The 23,285-nt window shown below is 37.6% G+C and overlaps 1 protein-coding gene across 1 annotated transcript in view; it reads right to left on the bottom strand.

Moving 5' to 3' along the window:
- Positions 1–23,285, bottom strand: part of EVC (EvC ciliary complex subunit 1) — a 48,929-nt gene that overhangs the window by 23,577 nt on the left and 2,067 nt on the right. Inside the window, exons 2-11 of the mRNA XM_050973563.1 lie at positions 22,744–22,854; positions 20,239–20,322; positions 19,502–19,731; positions 18,469–18,553; positions 16,147–16,245; positions 13,842–13,979; positions 11,779–11,937; positions 9,970–10,186; positions 6,215–6,363; positions 3,314–3,412 (exon numbers count right to left, since the gene is read on the bottom strand). Coding sequence (XP_050829520.1) covers positions 3,314–3,412; positions 6,215–6,363; positions 9,970–10,186; positions 11,779–11,937; positions 13,842–13,979; positions 16,147–16,245; positions 18,469–18,553; positions 19,502–19,731; positions 20,239–20,322; positions 22,744–22,854 — 1,371 coding nt within the window. The remainder of the gene's footprint in view (positions 1–3,313; positions 3,413–6,214; positions 6,364–9,969; positions 10,187–11,778; positions 11,938–13,841; positions 13,980–16,146; positions 16,246–18,468; positions 18,554–19,501; positions 19,732–20,238; positions 20,323–22,743; positions 22,855–23,285) is intronic.

Raw genomic sequence — 23,285 nt, 5'->3', positions numbered from 1 at the left:
ACTGCCTTGCCTATTGATAACACTCATGACTTAATAGCTTTTAGCTTAAATTTTTGTGCATTTTATTCCCAAGCCAAATGAAATAATATTCTGGTGAGTGGCTACCAGCAAAGGGGAATTATAAATGACAATAAATTGTGTTTTTATGGTTTTGAAATTAAGGCAGAAAAAAAAAGACCTATCTTACCATATTCTATGTAATTCCTAGCTGTTAATTGATTTCCTTTGTGCAATCTGCATGTCTGTTTTCTTAATAATAGTGTTATCCCCCAAACCTCTTCACTTCTCCTTTCCCTACTGAAATACATGAGTAATTTCAACAACAGCAACAAAAAAAAAAAAAAAAGAGGGAAAATATTAAAAGTTGGTGATTATCTGATATGTTAAACTTGAGACAGGTTTGACATAGCCATTAATCTGTTCAAGGGAAACAGAACTGGATATACTGGGGCAGGGACAGGGGTGGGTACTGTGCTATTGCTGCCACTGTAATAGAAAATTACAGTTAAAACAGCACAAAATCTCCTGTATACAGGCTAACTCTGCAGACCCTGTTAATGAAAATATTAAGCTGATCCATTCAATTATCTTTGTACAATTTTTCCTTCATTTGCCCTCATTCTTCAACACACATTTCAAAAACTAGTTATGGAGCCTGTGTCTAGATACAGACTATTCACCTACAGTACACTCTTATAATCCACTAGTGTGGCTGAAAAGTCCTACACTATCCTCCAAATATAACTCATTCATTCACTCAGGCATCAACAGCTTCCATTGACCTTGGTTAAATCATTTTAATTGATTTATTCATGCGTACACAAAACAAACTTACTCAATTATTCTATGCAAACACACTCAGCTTCCAGATCATTGAATTTTTACATATTTATTCACCAATTTGGATAATTCTTCCATGTACTGTAGCAGTACAGACTCTCCTAGTGCTAGAGGGTTATATAAATCTATCTTGATCTGTTTAAAGGGCAAAATATGAAAAAATGGAAAAGGCATAGAAATTTGATAAGGGCTCAGAAGAGGACTGTGAGAACAAGCTAAGGATCTTCCACAAGGGAGTGGCACTTACAGATTAGTAACACCTTTTCTTCTGTCCTGAGAATACTCACTGGTTCCCCAGCCGCATGGTGACCTATTACTTATATTTTAACAACACCTTTTTCATTGAGATCATGTTTCAGTTTCTCCATTTGCAAAGCAAATGACTGTCAGTTAAGCCTCAGGGAGTGCAGATCCACTGCAAAGGCAACATCAGGCTTTGCAGTGTTTACACAAGTGCCCAACTAGCTAGTTCTGTGGTCCAAACCCAGTGGGAACATAGGTGTGTATCACAGAGCTGACTGCTGCCATGTGAGGCTTGCTGGTACCCAGCTTGGTAATGCCTGTTTGTTTAACTCTGCTTGAGCTGCAGTCACACAACTGCACTGGGGAGGATCCCAAACCTCTGTCATCTTCCCACTGCTACCTTGCCTTAGCAGCAAAGCTTACCTACCTTCCCAATAGCAGCAAGGCTTCTTCCTGTAACAAAACTGGAGCAAGTGAAGAGGCAAACTCCTGCTGCCCAGGGAAAGACTTGTGCTTGCACAGGCCGCACTCCTGCTCTGGATGTGTAGTGGAGCAGAGAGAGAAGCAAAGGCATTGTGTCTGTGTCTTCCTTTAACTGCAAGTCTACTTTTGCTTTTATGCCTCTGGTTATGGAAAACATAACCACTGCACTGTCCTCAGCTGCAGAAGTCAGCACAGCCATTTTACCTTCAGTGGGGCTATGCTCATTTGTATTATCTCTTCTTTCTAGCTTATAAGGTATATTCAAAAGCAGCCTCCTCTCTTAAAACAATTCATAGGATCTGTATTTGGGGTTAAGGGGAGAAAGTATAGTTGCTCATTATATTAAATATCACAGTAAAAATGCTTTATTGCAGAAAAAAAAGAAAGTGGAAATAAAGATTTGTGGACCCTCATTTAACAGATGCCAGCTGGATCACAGTACATGGAGTTTTTCATGTCTGGCAGTGTTTGGGTCTAGGCATAGGAGAGCAGTTGTAATATGGAATATAAAGGCCTTAGAGCTAGGTGAACTGGCAGAGTTCAAGTTTGTGCAGTTCTCCTGGCAACCTGGCAATTCTAGAAAAACTTAATTCACCCAAGCCAATTTTTCTTTAGTGGGAAAGAAAACTTAGCTTAGTACTGAAAGAGACAGGATTTTCAGTCCTGCCTTAGTATTACTAAAATAGAGTACACAACAAAGGAAAGCAATATAATTTCACAAATGAGGAGGAGCTGTGTAAGGGAAAACAAAAAAAAAAATTGTTTCGTCTCTAGACTTCACATGAATTGAGGAAGGGGATGGAGAAGTTAGTAACTATGGATGATGAACTGAGCACAGAAATATCAGTGCAAACATGTTGATTTTTCTTATATTACACAGCTTTGTACATTTAATCTACTCTGATTCACTGGCTTTGTTTTTTTATCAAATGAATTTGAAAAAGTGCATGTGGACTACTACTAATTAAGATTGTATGGCTATATTAGCTGTATGTGATAGGGACCACAAGCTTCTACAATATACAGGTCTGGTCATAATTAATCATGACAAGGATCCTGTTGAGCTGAAAGTGATTAGTTCCAGCCTAATTAAAGGTCACTACTGAGTATGGTTTTGGGCTTCACCAGACAGATCATGTTATCATATTTTTTCTGCATAGACAGAAAATAATTTAAGATGATGCAAAAGCATGAAGCACCGAATTTTCCAAATCAGTAACAAAAAGAAGTATAAAAATATTACTTACACCAAAGATCTGAACCTACTTCAGGGAACTAACTAGAATAAAAAAAAAAAAAACCCTCCATGAGAAATGAATGAAAAGATTGTCTTTGGAGATGAAGTGGAGTTCACTTAGAATATTATCATCCAGTGACAGTGCAGAAGAGATAATTATGCCACATAAATGAAATCTCCCTCCTGTAGTAATGACATTGTATGCTCTCAACATTACTGCAACCTTGTCAGCCACCTGGGCACCATGTTTTGCCAGACCATGCAGGCATTTTCTGACTAATATGAGGTTAGGAAACATGATGTTTTGGGAAGATAATGGAAAAGGCAAGCTAATATGGAAGACTGTCCTGCCTCCATCTTCTGCTTTGTCAGCCTAGCTTTCTGGAGCTGTAATTCCTGGAAGTGATCCTTCCTGCAATTCCCCAATCCTCCCCAAGGCCTGACACTGTAGGGTGTTAGGCAAACTTCAAAATTAATTTAGCAAATGACATTTATCACTAGAAGTGGCACCTTGTAGAGATCAGTGACAGCCTCTGTGCTCTCACAGTCATCCTCCTCCTCCAGATCCCACTGTGCTTGCCAGTGTTTCTCCATCAGCCCATGGTAAGCCTAAAAAGAAACACAGTAGGTATATTTAAATAGCTGGAAGGATTTTAATAGTTTCTTGTGATCCTTCTCTTTTCTTCCTTGATGCTCTTCCCATGTAACACTACAACAGTAATTGTTTATCTAGAACCATGACTCAGAGGGAAATGGAATTTGCCTTACCACCTTAATTTGAGCTTATCCAGTCTTGAGTATAAAATTTCTTAGCCTCAACATTATGGGGTTAAATAATACGTTAATATTACTACAAAACACGTGAAATGATGTGACCTGAAACCTGCTTTCCAGTGTACGAATATCACTACATCATAGCCATTGCTATGAAGTGCAGAACAGCCATCTGACATCATCATGAGACACCTGAGTTGCAGCTGTATCACACTGCACAGGGCTTTTGCACTGGGGTTGGTCACCACATCCCATGGTGGTTCCTAAAAGGCTGATCTGTGATGTGGTCCTGACTTGGTCCTTGGTCACAGTTTTAAGAGGAATGCAATTTTTTCCTTCAAGTAAGGACTGTGACTGCGGATGTGTTGGCAGGCTCATGGAAAATTATATTTCACAGACAAAGACTACCTCAATCTACAGACTAATGAGTAGCATTATACATAAATATTCCATATTTTAATTTAATCTGCCAAGTGCTCCCTATCACTCCCATTGCAAATATAGCTTTTGTCATTAGGTATGTCGATAGAGCTCTTCTAAAGAGGACCAAAGTGCCCATAAATGCTTCAGCATTCTTGTAGAGGTAGACTTGAAAGGTCACACATTTCATGGAATCATACTTTATCACAGAGTTTGACAAATTAACTGCTAAACTTGTATTTCCACCGTGGGTAGGCAGAGCCAGACTGGATTACTGTAACTGACACTTTATGGTTTGTGTTCTTCATTGATCATTCCTGTATTCTCTGCAGTAAAAGACAAAATTAAAATCCTCCTGTTCCAACATAAACATAGATGAAGGAGAAAGAATGATACAGGAACTCTAACCTTTACTATATATCTCATTCTGTTTTATAAAAAAATCAAATCTGCAGCAACTCAATTGTTACAACCCTACTTGTGTTCAGAGCAACCTGATGTGAATGAAGTTTATTGCAAGATCCACCATCACAATTGGCAATCACTTAAAATTCAGCAGAGGTCAGTTACTGGCCAAGCTGCTACTATGGTGGTGTGAGCCCTTGATGAGGTGAAGGGGGAAAGGCAGAGAAAAGAAGTGGTTTTGATGGGTACAGCTCTGGGCTCATGGTGAGGCTTTGCAATCAATTCCTTTACTGTTGGGCTGGCTGTGAAATTATGAAACAAACTTATAATAGCTCTTCAGAGCCAAGTGGATTGTTCTCACAAAATAATTACTGAACTATTTACATTATTTTTAACTATTTAAGTCAAACCATAGGAGCTGCAGGTACAAATTTTTCTTATTCTTTGAAGAGTTTCTGCATTTAAGACCCCATCTGTTCTGGGACAAAAGACTCTCTCACTGCGCAGCAGAAAGGCTTGCATTTCTGACTTTCATTTGTACGCAGGCATTTCATAATTCTAAAACTCAGCTGTGTTCTGTCCTGCAGCATGAAGTGCAAGCTGCCCCTCCCTGCTCAGCCTGTCAGAAAGCTGTTGAAGAGGCTTAGTTAAACTCTAGACTAATGTTCAGGTGTACAGAATAGAGCCTCTCTTGAACAAATCGGTGTGGCTCTACCTTTGTAGGGAAGGGGTCTTACAGCAAAATTTTTGAGCTTTGTTCAATGAATCTGGGATGTGTCCAAGAGTGTCCAATGATGTCTAAAAGGAAAATACATCCACAAGTGCACACTGGCTATAAAAATATGTGACAGAATTATTTGTCTCAAGTTTGGCTTTATGAAAAGCCAAAGGTGTAAAAAGTGCTCTACTTGTTTTGGAGTGAGGTGTTGCCAGGCAGGTGTGCATACAGAAATAGTAACTGCTTTATCCAATTCATACAATATAATTAAAGAATATGGCCCCACAGTGCAAAATTGCAGTGTTAAGACCAATAAATTCTGATAGATTGCTGCAATTGGAATCTGGGTCTTCTCATACAATAATTTTATCCAAGTTATTAGATTTCATAAAAAATTTAATACTGCTGGATGTAACCACTTTCACCTTAAATTATTTATTTTCAGGAAAATTGAGTATTGATTTTTTTTTTTAATTCTTAATAACTTGAGTTTGCAGTTCTCAGCAGTTACCCAAATTTTGCAGCTCTCAGCATTTACAGCTAAGAACTCTGATTTTGTATATTCATTTGGAACAATAATAACAAGTCTCTATAGAAAATATGAGCATGAAAACATTACACTGGCCATTGTATGCCATATTAAATTATCAATTGCAAACCTTCTCTAAGGCATCCTGCCAGAGATCATAATTAGTTTTTCCTCTACTTCTCTGAAATTTGGTAAATCTTTTGAGCCTCAGTAACCCCACTCATGGAAAAGCAATTAGATCAGTGCAGACTGTTTTCTTCTGTAATGCAGGCTGGGTACTTTCCTCCAGGTATTTCCTGTCTTAAAGCAAACACACAGTACCTAAGTAAAAGATGTTTTCTACCAAACATGCCATTTTGCATTAACCCCATTGGCATTCTCTTCCAATGTATCAACACTGCAGGAAAAGCCATGGCAACAGGGACTCTGACCATGTCCACCTGTGCCACAACACACAATTCTCACAAGGACCCCAAATTCCCAATTTTACAGAACTGGGAAAAATCTGCAATACATTTGGCTTTAAAAACTAATAGAAAGGGAAAATAAGCTTTTACTTGTTCACCTTGAGAAAATTATGAACATCTTCAGTAAGAAAAGTTTTGCTAAGGAGACTCTCTTGTTCAGCTTCCTGTCTGCGTTTGAACTCTTCCTTCTTCTTCGCACGGCACTCCAGCCGTTTCCAGATCAGGTCTTTACTTTGTTGCATGCACTCTGGAACATAAACCACAAACAATTAGGAACCACAACTCCACAGGGAGAAAGCAGCATCTGCTGCTGTCACACAACATAAGCTCACGGAGATCTGTTAGTGAGTGAAACAGGCAAGTAATCACCATGCAGGATTTGAAGTTTGCTTCTTACACTGATGGCCTTTTTAGATGTGAACTTCTAAATTGTTACATGGCACTTAAATCTATCAGGTTTTTGGACTGCTATCATCCTGCACAGTCCCTTTCACTGGTGCTGCTATTTATGCAAAGGCAGTGTGTTAGTCCCAGAAACAGAATGCCTCAGGCAGCACCCCAAACCTCCCCCTCCTGCTTCAGGAAGGTCAGTAAGTGTCTCATTACCTGACTGAAGATATGCAAATGCTGCTGCAAGGACAGGGGCAGTAACATATGGTGGGGAGAAAAGGTCTAAAACAGTGCTAGTTCAGATTAGTTTGAACTGGCATGCAGCCCATATATACCAGACTTCTAAAGTGACTCATCCAAGAACCTGCAGTAAAAGTTGTCAAGGTCCCTCCAATTTCCTGCTACCAATGTAGCTATGTAACTCTTTGGGACTAAATTCCTCCCCACTTCATTCCCCCTGCAGCTCCAAGTGATATCTAAATTAACAAGTCTATTTGCATCCTGGGCTGCTTAGTGCAATCACTGCTTTAAATGTTCTGCCACTTCATGTCTCATTGCCCATCCACCTAAGAAAAATTTTACTAATTTTCCCCAGTTACCCTGCCCTAGAGCAGTACTTCACTCCTGACACAAGCAGCTAAAAGAACAGTTATCTGTGGCCGCTGTTCTTCCACTACACCAAGCTGCTTTAGCTACAAGAAATTATTTTGTAGAGAAACAAGAGGAGTACAGTACTGCAGCACCAAGAATGTTATTTATTCTCCATGCTAATTTATTGTGTTTATCCACAGGCTGATGATGCACTGACAGAACACTTGAAGGTGCACCAAAAGTACAGGAAAGCCTGTAATGAAAATATCACTTAAATAAACGTAGCAGTATTTTACTTTTAAACACTATTGATTCTTAAATACTTCCTTATTTTGTACCCTAGGAGCACAGTCTTGCTGGCTTTGTGCTCTGTTTGTGAATTATAGGTACAGCTAAACTTTTGTATTCAGAAGCTCCTAAGAAAGGTCAACATAAGGCTCTATTGGAATAAATGCTGCACTCCAGATAATTTTTTTTTAAAACATGTTTCATTTCTATCTAAAACCAGGAGGTTGATAATGTTCTGCACAGGAGGTACCAACTGTAATATATAGCTACATATAATTATAAAAGCCTACTTTGCATAAAATAAAGGCCTTGACAGAGGTATTTTTGCTTAGGAACAAGTGAAAATTGACAAAAAGAAGGAAAAACCACCCAGAGACAACCATTTATGCTTAAAAAATGTAAGTGGCTGAACCTATGTGAAAACTGTGAACATAGGCATAGACAGTTTTAGAAACAAACATTCATGAAAGAAAGTATATCACAATATACATGCATTTTTGAATATCAGCAAACTGTTCACACGGCTAGATGTTCTGAAAGAGGATCAAGTCTGCAGCACTTTCTGTGGTGAAATAATTGGCTCAGTAGATGACAGGAGAGTGGTGGATACTGGCTACCCTGACTTCAGGCAGGGTTTCAATGCAGTCTCCTGACAGATCCTCACAGAGAAGAGGATGGATGAGCAGTGAGATGGATTGAAAATTTGCTCCAAGTACACCTGGAAGCCAGCACCTATTGGTGTACCCCAGCACTCAATACTGAGTGCAGTTCTGCTCAGTAGCTTCATTAATAACTTGGATGATGGAGCAGAGTGCAAATTTAGCAAGTCTGCAGAGGTCACAAAAAATGGAAGGAGTGGCTGATACACCACACATGCTTTTACTTCCATACATAGGGCACTTGACAAGCTGGAGAAATGGGCTGATGCAAATCTCCTGAAGTTTAACAATGGGAAGTGCAAGGTGCTGCACCTGGGGAGGAACAACCCCGGGCACAGGCACACACTGGGGACTGCCCAGCTGGAAAGCAGCTTGGCAGGAAAGGACCTGGGGGTTCTGGTGGACATGAGGTTGAACCTAAGCCAGCAGATAAAGGGAGGGGATCCTTTCTCTCCATTCAGCTCTGGTTAGGCCACACCTGGAGTGCTGTGTCCAGTTCTGTGCTCCACGGCCAAGTACAAGAGAGACATGGAGATACTGAAGAGAATTCAACAAAGGGCCACAAAGATGAGTGGACTGGAGCATGTCTCCTATGAGACAAAGCTGAGAGAGCTGGGGCTGTTCATCCTGGAGAAGAGAAGGCTCAGGGGGGATCTGAGCATAAGTATATAAACATCTGAGTATAGAAACACCTGGAGAGTGGGTACAAAGAAGACAGAGCCATTCTCTTCTGTTGTGCCCAACAAAAGGACCAGAGGCAGCTGCCAGAAACTGAAAACCAGGAGATTCCTTTCACCATGAGGATGACTGAGCAGTAGGACAGGTAGCCCAGATGGAGTCTTCATTCTTGGAGAGAGAAGCTGTCTGGACATAATCCTGGGCAACCAACAGTAGCTCAACCTGCTTAAGCAGACAGTGTGGACCACACAACCTCCAGAATTTCTTTCAACCTTAACCATTTTGTACTTCTGTGAATTTATGACTGTGAGATAAGGCACAAATTATCACTACTGGGCCCAAAGTGAGTGAGCAGCACTGCAGCAAGAACATACTGCAACAAGACTGTATTCATTCTGACTATTCAGTTCACTGAACTCTAAACCTAATGCCATTTTGCTGTGACAATTTTCTTTACATATGTCCAAAAATAGCAGAAATGGTTCTGGAAATTGTGTTGAAGTGGTTTACATTATTTCCCTTCTGGCTAAATGTTTACCATAATTTGCTGTGAGCACTGATGGGAGGCACTGAGCCCTGAAATAGCACCTAACAGAGAAGATGGGGCTGTATTTCTCAACACTGGGCTTTAGGTAATATACAAAATGACACAGGGAGAACCTTAAATCAGAGGGTCAGTCAGCTTAGACTTTATTATGACTGTGTACTTTTCAGATAGGCAATATGAAGAGGTGTAAAAGGAAGAGGAAATACTTCATTTTGGAAGCATTTTAGTCTGACATAAGAGAAGAGAGATTTTTAGGAAGATCTTAAGCTTTAACATTATTTTTTTCAGAAGAGTGATAGCACAATTGCTTTGTATATAGCACAACTGCTTCTGGCCTTATATGCTACCAAGAAATCCTAAGACAGTGTCTTATGTCAGCCAGTATGACCAGCAATGCCAAGTATGTGAACAGTAAATGGAGAACTATCACAAACACTTGTAGCAAGTACAATTAAAATTAATGGAATTAGATTATGTGAATTAGAGAGTAAGTACCTCGTAATACCTGGAGCAAGACATAAAAGGCCTAAAGTCAAAGTTCGAATTCCAAACACACACCCTCCAAAATAAAACTGATCTTGGTCAATTCATTAGTACCTTTTTAAAACAGAGAAGTATATAGAGCTGAAGCTGTAATTTTTTTTACCCTTTAAAACAATGAGAATTCATGTAAGTCACGAGCTCCAGTCTAAGTACTCACCATTACTGTAATGTGCCAGCTGCTCCCAGAAGGCTTTGTGCAGGTCTGTTAGAAGCTCTTCCTTTTGTCGGACTGAAAGATTATTCTTTACAGTTAAGTGGTCCAGAATATTTGACACAGTATTTAATCTGCCCTTACACTCTTCTGGAATAGAGGACTTCAGTGAATCGATCATTTTCACCATAAGCTCCCAGTTGAATAACCTTTCCTGAATGTTCTAAACCAAACATAAAGTCCTGTTTAGAAACTAAGCATGTATCTTTGGTTGTGCTTTCCTTTCACTGAACTATTGATTCCCAAACCATGAAGAAAACCACTGAGGCTTCTCTAAATGATGTGAATAACCATCTTCATGTATTTAAATACTTCTGAAAGTCTTGATCAGTGCAGGCTAGCAGTAGGTTTACTGAATGTGCAGTTGCAAGAGCTAATCTAAAATTATTGGCGTTTTTCATTATTTGTAGCTGTCAAGAAGACATTAAGTCTGGAAAATATTATAAAAGCCTTGCAGAGAAAAGTTAAATACTCAAGGAGGATAGAGGGACAGAAGACAACATGGAAGTCCTGGACCTCTTTTCAAGATACTATATGGCACACCAGTAAAGGTTCTCATTTTGAAATGAGGACACATACCTGATTCTGATAATGCTGTGATTCCTTCAAATACATAGTCAGACAGAGTTCAATACATATACTAAAAATTAGTATAACTGCCTACAGCCTAGCAGCTTTTATTGCACTATTAAAGAAGTAGTCCATGATCACAGTAGGGAAAGGTAAAAGTGCAGCTGCTTCAAGCAATGCTTCAAGGTTAGAAAGAGTTTGACAATGCTGTACTAAGTTAACAGCTGGACTCGATCTCAAGGCTCTTTTCCAAACCAAATGATTCTATGATTCTCTGACCTACTGTAATTAATAGAGATGTACCTACAATGACCTCTGCAATGAGATTTCAGCATCATCACAGTAGTGACTTCAGGCAGGAATATCTCCTGTATCTGTATTCAGATTATCTTATCTGCAGTCTTCCCATCTGAGGAACTTACTGTGCAGCAGCCCAGTTTGGGTCAAGTGTGACCAGCAGCAAAGGCTTTTTTCATACCTGGCCAGCTCAGTCTACTGAGCTGCTACAATGTAAAACAAACAAGCTAACAATTACTGCATTAGTTTATACTAATTACTAATAAATGCAGTGATTCCAAATGTATGTTAATCTATAAATTACATATAACTCTTTCAGCATATCCTGTGCAAAAAACAAGGAAGGATCTGTTAGATTTAGCACAGCATAAAGCACAGTGCTGGCGCATTTATGAACACAGTTTTCCCTCTTCAGACCATATTCCTAAGAGCTGATAAGAATTTTCAATTCAGATTAAAGTCCCTGAACGCACAGAATCACCCTCAAATTTAAATTAGGATTTGTCAGTCAAAGTGAAATAAATATTTTGAAAGAAAATGAATTTTTTTAATGCCCACAGTAACAATTCTCCATCCATTGGATCTTGTGTTCTTGCTCCTGATTCACTATCTGCACTAATAATACTTTTTCCTTATATGACTACTTAAATGTAGTCAAAATGTAGTCTAATTCTGAGAATTAGAACTCAAGTGCAGAGAGTTCACGCTCCTATGAATTTTCCTAAAGTGCAATGGAAGTTGAGCTCTCAGCAATAAAGCTCAAAGAGACAACTGGATTAAGCAGTCTACATCACTCCTGAGGCAGGACTGACAGACTCTGCACTGACATAATTCTTTCTGTTCAGATTGACTAAATCCATCTCAACTTTTATTTCTTTTTTACTTTACCATTGCCTGCAAGTCTTGAGATTCACTTAACAAGCTTTCTACTGCAATCATCTTCTCAGTCAGATCCATCATTATCTTTGTGGCTTTGGCACTTGAGCATTTTGATTGGTCCAAAAAATCCTGCTGGGCTTTGTCAGTCTGCTTCCAGAAGGCTTCCATCTGTGGAATATGAATCAAAAAAAACCCATGTTCCCTCATTAATCATCTGGTATTTCATTATATAGAGAGGCATATATATGAGTCTACTGAAATACAAGTCACAGACAGCTCTCAGCATTAGTTATATTGAACAATTTACAAAGATAAATAGACTATAATATATTTTATATATATAATATATTGGTGGTGGCACCTAACCAGTAGGTCAAACCTGACCTTTTAAAGTAACTGTTGTAATACTTTTTAACTAGCTAAGAATTTGTTAATTCTCTACATATTGCATCTATAAGAGCCTATAATGTTCTTAGTATTGATGGTAAAAACCTAGAAGATAAACTGCATCCCTTTTATTCTGGGAAGTTTATTTCGCTGTAGGAGCAGGTATTCTAGTCAAACAACATTTTTATAAAAAAAAGAAAAACTGAAAATTAGTACTGTTTTACACCATCAAAGCCTTTCACAGCTAGATACTACATAAGCACTTTGCTGAATTAAATACTTCATGTCAGCATAGTATATGTGCCAATTCTAAAAGATTATTATATGGACAATCCCTAGTTTTAGGTTCTGATTCCATAAACATGACTGTGCACACTGTCAATATTCTGTGCTCTGGGGGATTACTCGTACACATGAAGCTAAAAAATGCATCCATCACCACGATTTCTATTAAGGACCCATGAATTTTGGAAAAAAAAAGTGATTATGGCATCTGTGAGTATGGCAAAAACCTCTTTATATTCTTAAAGGAAGACTGGATTAGTTCAAGGTACTGAGCTATACAAATCTGCATAGAGGGAAATTATTTTCAGTACAACGAAAAGCATCTGCAGGCACAAGAGTGACAGACCCACTGAAGGATGATTGCTGCTGGTGAATAAATGCCTCATGTTCCTCAGCAAGGTTGCCAGCAATTATTTTTACATGACTAACTCTGGGAAACTCTAAACAATCATTTTTCCACTGAGCAAAGTTAAAGTACAAAAGAAACTTGACACAGATGTTCCAATGTTACCAGGACTTCCACTATAAAGTAAAGGGCTCAGAGAAATAGAGAAAATTCCCAGGGAAGCACTTAAGCACCAGACATTAAAAAATGTTAACTCCTGTATGAAAAAGGCCCAAGGCTGAGGTGATGGGCTGTTTGGTCCAGGGCTGAAGTGCCACAGTCAATCAGCACAGGCAGCTCACAGAGCTGTCACTCTCTCATTTTCATCAGCAGTCAATTTGCTCAAACTTCAAAAACAGGGCTGGGAAGAATATTACTCAGTTTACTGGAGAACAGAACATAGAATGTTCTTAACCTCCAATTTTCTAGCCTGAATCTAGACTGACACAGTGAACCTACTTTAGAGAAAAAAAAAAAAAAAAACAAACCCAAATGCCTGCTATCAAACAGTATTTTCACATCAAAAAATGTAAATATATTCTCACGCAGAAAGCTGCTAAAGAAAAAGGCTTTCATGAAGTAAATGCACAAAACACACTAAAACATTGTCCAGCAACTACAGTCTTGGTACTTCTTTCTGCTGGAAAAAAATTGTAGGCTCCTATTACTCCCTTACTCAGTTACAGGGATTGACAAAAGCAAGGTGCTAGGATAACATTCCTGAAAGTCAAGCTATATATAGGCTTGAAATAAGTCTTATCCTCAGACAAGCACCAGACATTTTTCAGGTGATAGAACAGTAGTGTTTTACAAAAAGCATAAAACATGTTTTATTTATAAAAACATATCGACACCCAAAGGGAGCTGGAAATATTTTGCTGGGGCAAAGTAAAAATATTTTCAGGACACATATGAAATACTAACTGTGGACTACTCAACAAAACCATTGCTCTAAAGAACTCCCCACCAAAAGAACAGCATTAAAATAAAATTTTAGAAAAAATGAGAAAGTTACATTATCTATTATGTGCTCGGAATATTCCCTTTCTCTCCTTTCCAGGTCTTCTAGAGTCTGGAACTCGGAATTACATGCTCCTGACATTTCAGTATTCTGGAGTCTAGAATCAAGTTGTTTCTGTAATTCTTCAAAATCCTGGGGGGAAAAAAAAATCAAGTGATTTCTTAAACAGAAAAACAGATATAACTTCTAAATTTGGGAGTGAATCTGTACGTCAGTTCTGGCTCATGGCTAAGGAAGCTGAACAGAAGTGTTTAGAAAGTTCTGTCTCTTGTAATGTACCTTCTGTAGCAAACAAGGAAATCTCCAGATATATGGCAGCTCTGAAGTAAACTTAATACAAATACATACATTTCCACTAGGATGTGAGTAGCCAAGGCTGTAGTCCATCTCTGCTGAATGCATTAGTAAACACTGCTTCAAGAGCTTTTACACTAACAACCCCTGGATCTATCTGCAAATATTTTCATTTTAATGCATGTGCCCCATCTTAAATGGCAGCTATGAGTGTACTTGCTGTGTTTAAAAGCTCAGGTGAGTATCCAGGTGATAATCAGATAGTGATTCCTGCAGAGTGCTGGATGAACACACATGGATGAACACACCTGTAATGCTCATAAGGGACAAATTATAGGCTGCATGATAACATGAGGTTTCACAGTTTTTCAGTCCTTTAGAAACCAGGGTGATTTTTTATGAAAGCTGATGTTGCTGACAAATACTAGTCTGCTGCCATTGCTTAGTAAGCTGATACCAAGAAGGGTGACTCTTCCTTTGCTGCAACATGCCTTACATAGCAAGCACTGGCTTCTACCACTATCCACTTTTGGATATCAATGCATTAACTTGATACCCTTATGCCTTAAAGAAATGTAAGTAGAGTTTGATAAGCTTCACTAACAATTTCATCAAAATCCTATTAAAAGTGAATGGGAAATTAAAATTAAAATTAAAAGTGGAAAAGGCTGCAATAAACATGTAACATCTCTTTTACATGGTAGTCATAACCAGCCTTGTTCCTTGTATGATATCTCACCTCTAAGGCTGTCAGGTTTACAAGATCTTTCGCTCCATCATATAGGACACAGAAAACCCATACTGGCACTTAAACAACTGGACTTCTGTGACAATTATTGCATCTAATTATTTGGATTTAGTTCTTGCCTTGCAGCATCTTAGACCATGAGGACACTGATGCCATTAAACTTTATTGAGGGTTAGGTTCTGTTAGGAAACACGCCTATTCTAGATCAACTCTGTTTATAATTTGAAGTCATTACCAGAAGACCACCAGTAAAAGGATTTTGCACATCTAATCTCACTTTCCATCTAGTAAATACAATAAGTTTTAATACTAAACCTGGGATTCAAGGCAGAAAAGCGTTTTAAGGCAAAATGCCTTCTGATATAAATCACAGGGTACAACTACAGAAATTCTTACAGTAATTCACAGATTGTGGGACTGTACAAAGTATTCAACAACTAGAGCTCATGAGCTGATAGACAAATGTCCAGATGTGAAATCCCATCTTCAAGTAAGAAAAGCATAATTGCTGCTGGGATTAGGCTGCTCTCAGTACAAACATTCAAGACTTGGATTGGCAGGGCACTGGATAACCTTACCTAAGACAAAGCTTCCTACAGAAGGCTGGGCCAGACAATCTCAAGATGTGCTTCTCAATCCAGATTTTTCTGTGACTCTAACCTGGAAAGTGGAACCAATAGCTCTCCTATTTTCTATAGTTTTGCAAAGCTTTTTGTTCCCTCTAATAACCTTAACAATAGTACTGTGACTCCACCTGAAACACACTGACTGTCACTATATGTCTTCCAGTTCAGAAGTGGCATATGGACTAGGATACAATTACATGAAAGAAAAAAGGATGATGAGGAAAATAAGTATATTTTTCCCTGATGAAAGTCTTGAGCGTCATACTGCTACTTTATTTCCTGCTATTTTATTATCAGCAAGATACCTGGGATCAAACAAAGCCCCTGATAATTAGAAATTATTAAATCTGAGTGAATAAGGTTCAAAATGTTCTGTTTGCTTAAATGGATTCAACTACAAAGTATTTTATCTTTTACAGATTATGTAGATCACTTCATATAGCAACAAAGAGGAAAAGCATACAAGGTAATGTAGAAAATCAACTAACAAGGGAGTTTCTTTGCATTTTCTTTAGAAATAGACTACAAATGAGATGGCTGTTCAAAAGGAGTAGGTGAAATGGCCTGCTGTGGTAATAAAATTAACTCTTATTTTGTGTGGTCTTAAATACTAACCAACAAACCCACTTACATTTTCCTGATTCAAAAGGATCTTCTTCAACAAACCACTAGTAATCTTCTTTTTACAATGGAAGTCTGTGAGGTATATCTTGAAAACCTGAATAAACATCTGTTTAAAAGGAAGAAAACAACACCCAGGTTAAGTGCCTGTTCATCACTGTAAGGACATCTTTGTGATAACTTTAGCTGGTTTAAATCAATCAGGGAGATCATAGCGAATCATAGGAGAAACAACAGATAAATTAACAAATTAACAGATTTATCACCAGCGATTCTCCAGTACTTGCACTGTGAAAAATTCTCTGGTTTTGGCTCCAGTGAGATACTGGAAGATGGTGTTACACATAATCTCATATTTCCTTGTAACCAGACAGACACATTTTAAACTATTCTTGACTGGAGAAAATGCAGATCACTTGAAAATACAAAGCCCATTTTTCTAAAGTTTAATGAACCCCTAAACTGGAAGATATTAACTATTCAAAAGATACTAAAGACTCATTATTCTGACTTCAACTTTAGTCAGCCCCAAAATACATTAAATATTTCTATATACAACCCAAAAGAAACTATCTCAAGTTCTAGCTAGCTTCTCTTGCAAGAAAAATATTTATTTTCCATTTGTGTGCCTTGTTTTTTTTTAAGACTGTAATACTAGTGTCTTCAAAAAGACATTTTTGAATTTTTTAACACTGGAAAAACTTTTGCTTAACCTTTTTCCCTCTTCCCTCAATTAGAGTTCCAGTGTAAGGTTAATTTGTTTAATTAGTAACTGCTACAGCATTTTCCAGTGTGGAAATAAAAATACATGAAATTTAACAGCCACCTGCCTGTTCCTTATAATCTCGAAAACAAGATGATGCAGAACTGCCCTGCGTAAAACATATAAAAACATAAATGAATACATATTTACATATAGAAACAGTTATTGAAGCCCATGTCAGGTGGGAAATCTGGGAAATATAATTAGAGCCCAACAGAAGAGAAAACCATATAGCAGTCATGTTTTGGATCTCACTTGCAAATGTTTTGGACAGGAGTTTGTCAAGTTTTGAACACACTACCAAGATACCACAGACAGTAAAAAGAAAAAAAAAGTTCAGGAGAAGACTGATAGAAAAGGATGTATTTCCTTAGACTTAATGTCAAGAAAAACTGAAATCAAAGAAAGCAGAGTGGGAAAGAAAGAAATTATTCTCAGACTCATTTATTTTTTCCCTTTTTTACCTTCTGGCAAAACTATAAAGCTATTTAAATATTCAGCTAAAGGTCAAAGTCCTTTATTTCTAGTAGGCCACAAAACATGTTAAGTGCTCATTTTCTCTGTGTTTCTGTGATTACATCACTATGTTGCTATTTACCTTCCTTTAGAAATTGATTATTAACTTTGACATCAAGTTCAACCTTCTATAATCAAGCTAAACTTCCTTCTGGAATCTGATCACAAGTTCCCTTTCTCATCTAACTAGATGTGAATAATCCATCAGATGAGAAACTGCTTCCCATGTTTATTTTCCTGTTTCCTCCTTTGGGTTGTGTAGCAATTTCTTCAGAAAATACCACCCTTTGAAATATTTTCAGTGGATTTAGTAAATTATAACAGAAATTACCAATTTTGTTTAAACAGAGCTCAAGAAAAGAGGGGAGGAAAAAGTGGTAGACTTTATGTCCAGATTTGTATTTACTGAGCTAAACTTCAGCAGCAGTAATGGTGTTCATCATGGCTAGGCACCACAAACAATCATTACTGAATATCCCATGGCCTTAATTGTACTTTGTTTTTCTTTTCTTTTTTTTCCTTGTCAGTTTTGGATGCTGTGACTTGATGCAGGTAGTTATCAATGGTTAAATGGTACCTTAATCATACAATTGGAAAAATTCAGAACTATTGTACTTGCCACAATGGCACCGATTCAGATGAACTGAATTTTCTATTTTATTCCAAAAGCTTTAAGTCTTTGGAGTTGCAATACACAAACAAGCAAGTTTGTCCTTAAGACAAACTCGCCTATTAAATAATTTATTACCTCTTCTTATGAGCCTCAAATGCTGTATGTTAATCTCTGGAGTAATGTTTAAAACCAATTTTTTGTATTTGCTATATTGGCATTTCACAGACCAGTATACTTCATCATATTTTACTTCCTTAGGAAGCTCATATATATGCAGAGTAGGAGGAAAAAAAAAGTCAATAATGTGGAAATGCAACTCTGCTGCACTATATCTGACCAGCACTATATCTCACCTAGCCAGCTGTTTATGTTATTTCCTAAACTAATATTCAACTAAGATGTTCAAAACAATGAGCTATAAATGAGATATAAGTACTTACCACATTTTTTTCTTTTCTGAGTTCAGTATCAAGAAGCATGAGATCTTGTAAAGTAAGACTGCAAAGGCAGAGCTTAACATCAAAACTAAAACAAAGATTAAAAATGCATTAATAGTAATGTAATTGACAGTTACACAAGAAGATAACACAATATAAGTTTCATTTAACCACTAGATCCTCCTAAAAACACCGAAAACAGAAGTGAAGTTACTTTATTTCTACATTGCCTCCTTTTTCTGTATGTGAAAGTAAGCAAAACAGAAAGCTTTTAATAAAGTTGGCACTGCAGTTTCCTCTAGAAAAAGACAAGGTGAACAATGGCATGAGTAGATACAATCAGGGAAAACATGGCTTTACATTGAAACAGCCAGAGTAAGAGTGGATATTTTGTAAAGATTCTTCTTGCTAGTACCTTTCCCAGTACCTGGGACACAAATATGATTTTGTTAACGCTTGCTAATGAGAGTGCAAGCGTTAACAAAATGCAGACACGTATTCATCTAGGGGTACCTTGCCATGGTGCAGCTGAAAGGAAATCAGAGCTGACAGTCCATTTCAATTACCTCTACCTGCTCATCAGCAGTGTCAGAGAAGAACTGTTTTCCCAGAGTAAGACAAGAGTAGTTCCCACTCAAACAGAGAGAACAGAACACTGAGTGTTCTCAAGGCACCTGCAGTGTGAGATGTCATTGTACAATGCAGAGAGCTCCATCCCCAGCACTGTAATATCATATATCCTAACTTATATCCATGAACTGAACATACAAGACATAACAAAGACATCTCCTTATCCTAACAGTTACACACCTTTTATGAGACAGCTTTTGGCCAGCTCCGATTCCCAAAATTTCACCAAGAACAGGATGACTTCCAACAGCTTTATGTATTAATCTCCCAACAACTTTTTTAGGGTTATAAGCAGATAACCCTGTCCTGATGTGGTGACTGTGTGCATTCATGCCCAGCCTTTCACCTTTATTGACTGTCCTAAAAACACAGGAAATGACCAAACAAGGGCAGGTTTACTGCTTACCTCTCACATGTCAGCACTTCAGGGAAGCTGGCCACCTTTAGAAAGGCTCGGGCCTGAAACCTGTCATCGCTTGTTGTGGAATGTATTGTTGTGGAGGAGCTACAGTCCTCTTTGTCTCCCTGGCTCAGGGATCCCAGGCTGCCTGACATGGATGTCTCCACTTGATTAGGCAGAACTGCTTGTTTTGGATTCTCATGCAAAGATGGATTGGATGAGCCATCTGCCAAAGGCTACAAGTAAAAGGAAATTCACAAGGTCAATTAATAAGGAGACAAACACCACATCAATTTTCAGTGATTACTTTAAAGGGAAAAATTAAACAGTATACACAGCAAAAGTGTTTCCATGTACATGAGAGGCTTTTGCATTGCCCAGGAAAGCATTCTTCTGTTGTAGTTGGCTTGGTGCATGCTTTCCCTTTTAGATCCTTGTGGTGTTTTTCTTATGGCTCCTTAGACAGAAGGAACCTCCATTAATGTTAAGGGACAGACAGGCTCTCTTAAATACAGTGAAAATTGACTGGACACCAGGTAAAGCATTGCAGGTTCCAGCAATGAAGGGGAGCTGAAAGCAGCTGACACCTTACAAAATAAGCCCTGAGTCAATGGACTATAAAAAAAGGAAAGATCCCTGTTAAGCAGATTGGCAGTAAATTTTCTTCCATTACTTGACTCTGCAATTTACTCTGACACAGAATGACTGCCATTAATTTTTACAAGCAGAATCTACAACCTTACCCTAAATTTCTGGTTGATGGGATAGATCACTTTTGCCTTTAATGCAAATGCTGCAATGTTACTGTTCAGAGGAGACTCACCTTCCTGTATGGAAAAGAAAAAAAAAAAAACATTTGAGTACAGCAGCAGATCTGGCAATTATTCACTTTAAGTATTATGTGCTCCTTTTTGTTACTCATCTTAAATGAGTAACAAAAAGGAGCACATAATACTTAAAGTATTACTATTGATAATTGTTTATTGATTGTCCCTGCTTTGGTGCAAGAAGTCTTCTCATAAGGCTCATTCCAAGCAGGAAAACTTGAAAAGGGAACTCTTGTCATTACCACTGCTACAAAATATTTTTTAATTCTCCAGGAGAAAATAGGTAGTATCTGGTATTTGAAAGGTATTTTCATTTTGTGTCTTGTCATCATCTCCATACTCTTAGCAACAGCTAAAGATTTTACAAATGAGACTAATAATAAAAACTACTAAAGGATAATAAACTACACAGATATCATCATAGCCATAAATTCTGTCTTTCAGTTTAAATAAAGAAACAATAAATGAGGCAAACACAGTCATCATTTTGTCCCAGGAAAAACTTATATAATACAACCCTTACCCAAAATGTAGGGAAAATAACAATGTTTTTCCAAATAACTTTTAATAGATACTGAATTCTTTTCATACAATTTTCTGTATCACATAATCTGACTTTCTGCTACTGCCTTTTTCTATATGCTGGAACAATGGGATCATAATTTGTTTTAAGAGGTTAGGTATGGCTTAATAAAAGTTTGGCTATAAATAGCAGATAAAATGTGTAAATCCAAGCACTAGGACTTTCTATTTTATCTCTTTTGGTTTTGATATAAAAAAGACTGATTTGTCAAAACACAGGGTTTTTCATAAAGCTTTTTGTAGGAAATATCAAAGCACTAATAGAGTCTAAAGATGGAAATGGAAAGAGAAGAGCAAACTATGTCATTCACTGGACTTCTACCATCGCACTTTTTCATCTCCATTTCATTTATTTCCATTTTTGGGTTTACTGAAAAGTTTACTGATAAAGTTGTCCCTGGTGAGCAGATCCAGCACTGCAGTATCTCACCAGGGACAGGAGTGGACAGAGCTACTGCTCTGCAGTGACTGGAGGCAGAGCAGCCAGTGCAAAGCTGGAAAGCTGTATTGCAGTGTGCTAGAACTAACACATCCTGCTTCTCAGCAGGCATAAGTAACACACAATTATTAATAATACAGTAATTATAGTATTATTTTAATGTGAAAAGTCTCAGAATGAAAATATCTGTTTTTCTGAAGTGCTCTAACCTAATTAAAAGCCTTTTCCATCTATGCTTCTTCATAAAATGTCAATTTGATGCTAGTAACAGCAAAAGCATCTGGAAATTGGAACAAATTAGTAGAAAGAAATGCATATAATTTCAGTAGTTAGACAGATATATGGAAGAAAGTCCCCTCAAATAACAAGGTTACCTCTTAATGTCTTATAAATGAGCCATGTTATGGAAATGGATAGAGTTGTGAATTATCACCTTTAAAAGACTGTGATCTCATTTCAAAAACACTGGTAATAAGCATGAGATGTAAAATTGTGTAAGCTCTCCCACAATATTTACACTTCAAAAAATAACCTAATCCATGCTCACTTGGTATGTTCTACTTTAACTCAAGCAAAATGACCAAGCATGTTTTGTCACCACTCCTGATCACAAAGGTGAAATGAAGATTCATTACCTGTCAGGATTTAAACCAACAGTTTCAATAGTAACAATATTATTTTCTTTAAATCAGTTCTTGTTACAAGCACTAGACTGGCTGGTTATCACTGACATTTTATCTATGTATTTAATTTATGTATAATAGACTGAATGAGTCAGCTGAACTGCACGTTTTCAAAAGAGCAGTTTAGATCACAATCTTTAGCTCCAGCAAGGCAAGTCAAATCAGCTATGGGTGAAAGACAGTGATCTAATGACTGCACAGTAGGACTGGTTCTCCAGTTACTCTGGGATTATAAAAAAAAAAGTTACTTAAGTTATCTGATGTTTCCATTGAGAGTAGGTTGTTAAGTTTATATTTCTACTTTTTTTCACAAATTCTCTAATTGTCTTTGAATCCCAGCTCACCACAGTAGTCTTTCAGTACTTACAAACTTTTTCTTATGTTAATAGTGTTAATTTATCCCATCAGCCTTTTGAAACTAAGGAAAACATAGAGATGAAAGCAAAGAAATCTCTGGCCAAAAAGAACTCAGGATCTTGATTAAAATATCCAAAGAGTGCTGTGGGAGAAACGGAATTCATAAGGGGAATAAGTGCTTGAAATGGTTGCATTCATAAGCAGCAATCAACTCCCACTCTCCATCTTACACTTTTTCTGTACACTTTTAAAAGTCTGTCTCCAAAGCCACTAAAATTAAGACAATTTGGAGCAGGCCCTGAATATGCTCACTGCTACATGCAGCAAAATAGACATCCACCTACAAGAGCAGAGCTTTACCTCCAGCACCATCTCCTCTTCTGATGTATAGGGTTCTGCTTTACTTTTCGTGAGTGTCTGCTCTTTTTCATCAGTGTTGAAGCTTTCCAGAAGCCTTTGAGAATCATCTTTCTGAAATTCCAAGAGAAAACATAAAATGTAACACTTGAGATCATGCAGGTTAACTAGAAACATCTTCCACTGCAGCCTAGGTACGTTCATGTCTCCATCATTAAAATTATTCCAGTATTAGTTGAAAATTTTGGAAAAATACAATCTGAAAATGGATGAAAATTTTACATACTCAGAAAGGAATAATTAAAATTAATGAGCTTTTAAATTTGTCATTCATTTGGAACACACTTAATCCTGTATGACTTGCCTCTGTCACCTCTGGATATCAGATGGTGCATTAATTCAGGTTATATTTTTGGGTTAGCCTTTTAGATGTGCTGAAGTGCAGATGCTGGTTCCTAAAAATCTACTTCTGAGAAAAGAACAGCTACAAATCCCCCTGACCAATCTTGTAATTTATTTATTACCACGGTAAAGAGTTCTTCTTA

Source organism: Serinus canaria, chromosome 4 (genome assembly GCF_022539315.1).
Source record: "Serinus canaria isolate serCan28SL12 chromosome 4, serCan2020, whole genome shotgun sequence".
Taxonomy (NCBI): domain Eukaryota; kingdom Metazoa; phylum Chordata; class Aves; order Passeriformes; family Fringillidae; genus Serinus; species Serinus canaria.
The sequence above is the reverse complement of the archived record's forward strand: the minus strand, read 5'-3'. Positions and strand labels throughout refer to the sequence as shown.